This window comes from Argentina anserina, chromosome 6 (genome assembly GCF_933775445.1).
Source record: "Argentina anserina chromosome 6, drPotAnse1.1, whole genome shotgun sequence".
Classification (NCBI taxonomy): domain Eukaryota; kingdom Viridiplantae; phylum Streptophyta; class Magnoliopsida; order Rosales; family Rosaceae; genus Argentina; species Argentina anserina.
The window spans coordinates 10,638,963-10,640,763 of record NC_065877.1 but is presented as its reverse complement, the minus strand read 5'-3'; the positions used below and the strand labels follow the sequence as shown (position 1 = coordinate 10,640,763).

At 36.3% G+C, this 1,801-nt stretch overlaps 1 protein-coding gene across 1 annotated transcript; it reads right to left on the bottom strand.

Annotated features, from left to right (window-relative positions):
• Positions 1 to 253: 253 nt before the first annotated feature.
• On the bottom strand, positions 254 to 1,061 carry LOC126796849 (ethylene-responsive transcription factor ERF024-like). Its single transcript, XM_050523567.1, has 2 exons — positions 1,055 to 1,061; positions 254 to 747 (listed from the first exon to the last, which is right to left on the bottom strand). Exons 1-2 carry the CDS (start codon positions 1,059 to 1,061, stop codon positions 254 to 256), a joined length of 501 nt encoding a protein of 166 aa, XP_050379524.1.
• Positions 1,062 to 1,801: the final 740 nt, after the last annotated feature.

Here is a 1,801-nt window from a genome sequence, read left to right as displayed (position 1 = left end):
ATTAACATTCTTGCACATTCAATCTATTAAATACAAACACGCACCCATCATCTGTCCATATACACGTATCCCGCCATCATATTATTGTGCTGCATTTCATCCCCTTAGTTCAAAGTTTCAGTGAAATCTCTTCATAAACATTGAGGATTATGACGTTTTTATTTGGATTTTCTCAGGGTTATTGACTTTTCCTTAACTTCGAACCTTGGATATAAACTGGAAATATATGTTCTAGCTTATATAGCGAGATGGACTAATCAAACTTGCAAAGGTTGCCATGTTCTTCATCGGCAAATGCATCATGATCACCAGCAATGTCCAAGCGAGGAGGACTAAGAAGCATTCCTTCTGGCATACTTAATAAAACATTAGCCATGTCGAAGATCAGATCCTCATCGACACACTCATCATCAATTAGCACATGCCCATGACCGTTCTCAGTACTCGGCCTGCTAGAAGTAGCAAGATTTCCTGTTCCCATGGCTGTGGCTGCTGCGCCTATAGCAGCGGCAGCAGAGGTTGCCGCGGTCTGGATATCTCTTGATGAATTGGAAACAGGCACAGGCAATGAAGATGCCGAGTTGGGGAAGTTTAGCTCAGCGGTTTGACCCTTGAGAGCAAGAGCAGCTACATCATAGGCAACTGCAGCAATTTCTGGGTCATTGGATGTTTGGAGCTCACAACCATCCGCTTCAATTTCGTTCCGTTTCTTTTGAATATAGGTCTCCGATATGACCCAGGTCAAGGCTAGCAAATTAGAATGGAAGTGAGCACTTTATCAGACAAACTGGATTGAATTAATTTGAAGTTTTGAACCATGCCATCTCTTTGATTATGAATACGGGGGTTTGAAATTATTATAATCAAATTTTTGAATTGAAAGTCTAAGTTCTCTGAGATACTAAATGCAACTCGATCACTAAGGTCAGATCACACGGACAAGGTCGGATAACTTGGATTGTTGACATGATGTATAGATATTGATGAGTAATCAAGCAACATAGCGATTTCGAACAATTGTCTACAGAAGATTACAACTTATTTGAAAGATAACCTGGCATTATTGGATTTGTTGCTCCCCTCCGGCTGAAGCAAAAAACTTGGTCATTGGTATAACTTTTTCTGCTAGTTATCTTCTAACTTACCCGAGCTTCTACGTTCTTTGTTCGTCTCAGTTCACATGCATCGAAACCTATATGTATTGTTGGATCCGAGTACTGCATGTGCCATGCAAGTTCCCATGTGAAATGTCTTTGCTGATGCACAAAACGATGTCATTGGTGTTAATGATCGAACGAATTAATTGGTAAACCTAACGTACATCAAATATGACAAATTCACTATCTAACTATTTGATAACACAGTCGAACCATCTATTTGTTAATAGTTACAATGACATTCGTATGCATCTAATTAGGATGGTGTCTCTAAGTAGCCAATGAAGAACAAATAAGAATAGGAAGGAATAAAAAGACAGTTACTAGTTAGTTATATTGTTTTCTGAGATCGAGCTAGTTAGTCACCACCAAATTTGATTAAGTGTATGCAGTGTTCTAAATATCGGATATATCGGCCGATATATTAGTGATATTTAGAAAACGATACGATATCGCCATATTGGTTGAATATATCGGTCAACGGTCAAATATCGGTCAAACTTTAATTTTTTAAATTTTTTTAATTTTTATTTAATTTTTTAATATTTATTTCCTTTTTTAAAAAAAACTTATATATTTTTTTCATTTTTTCATATATATTTTCAATTTATATATATTTTAAATATATATGCTGAATTTTAAGT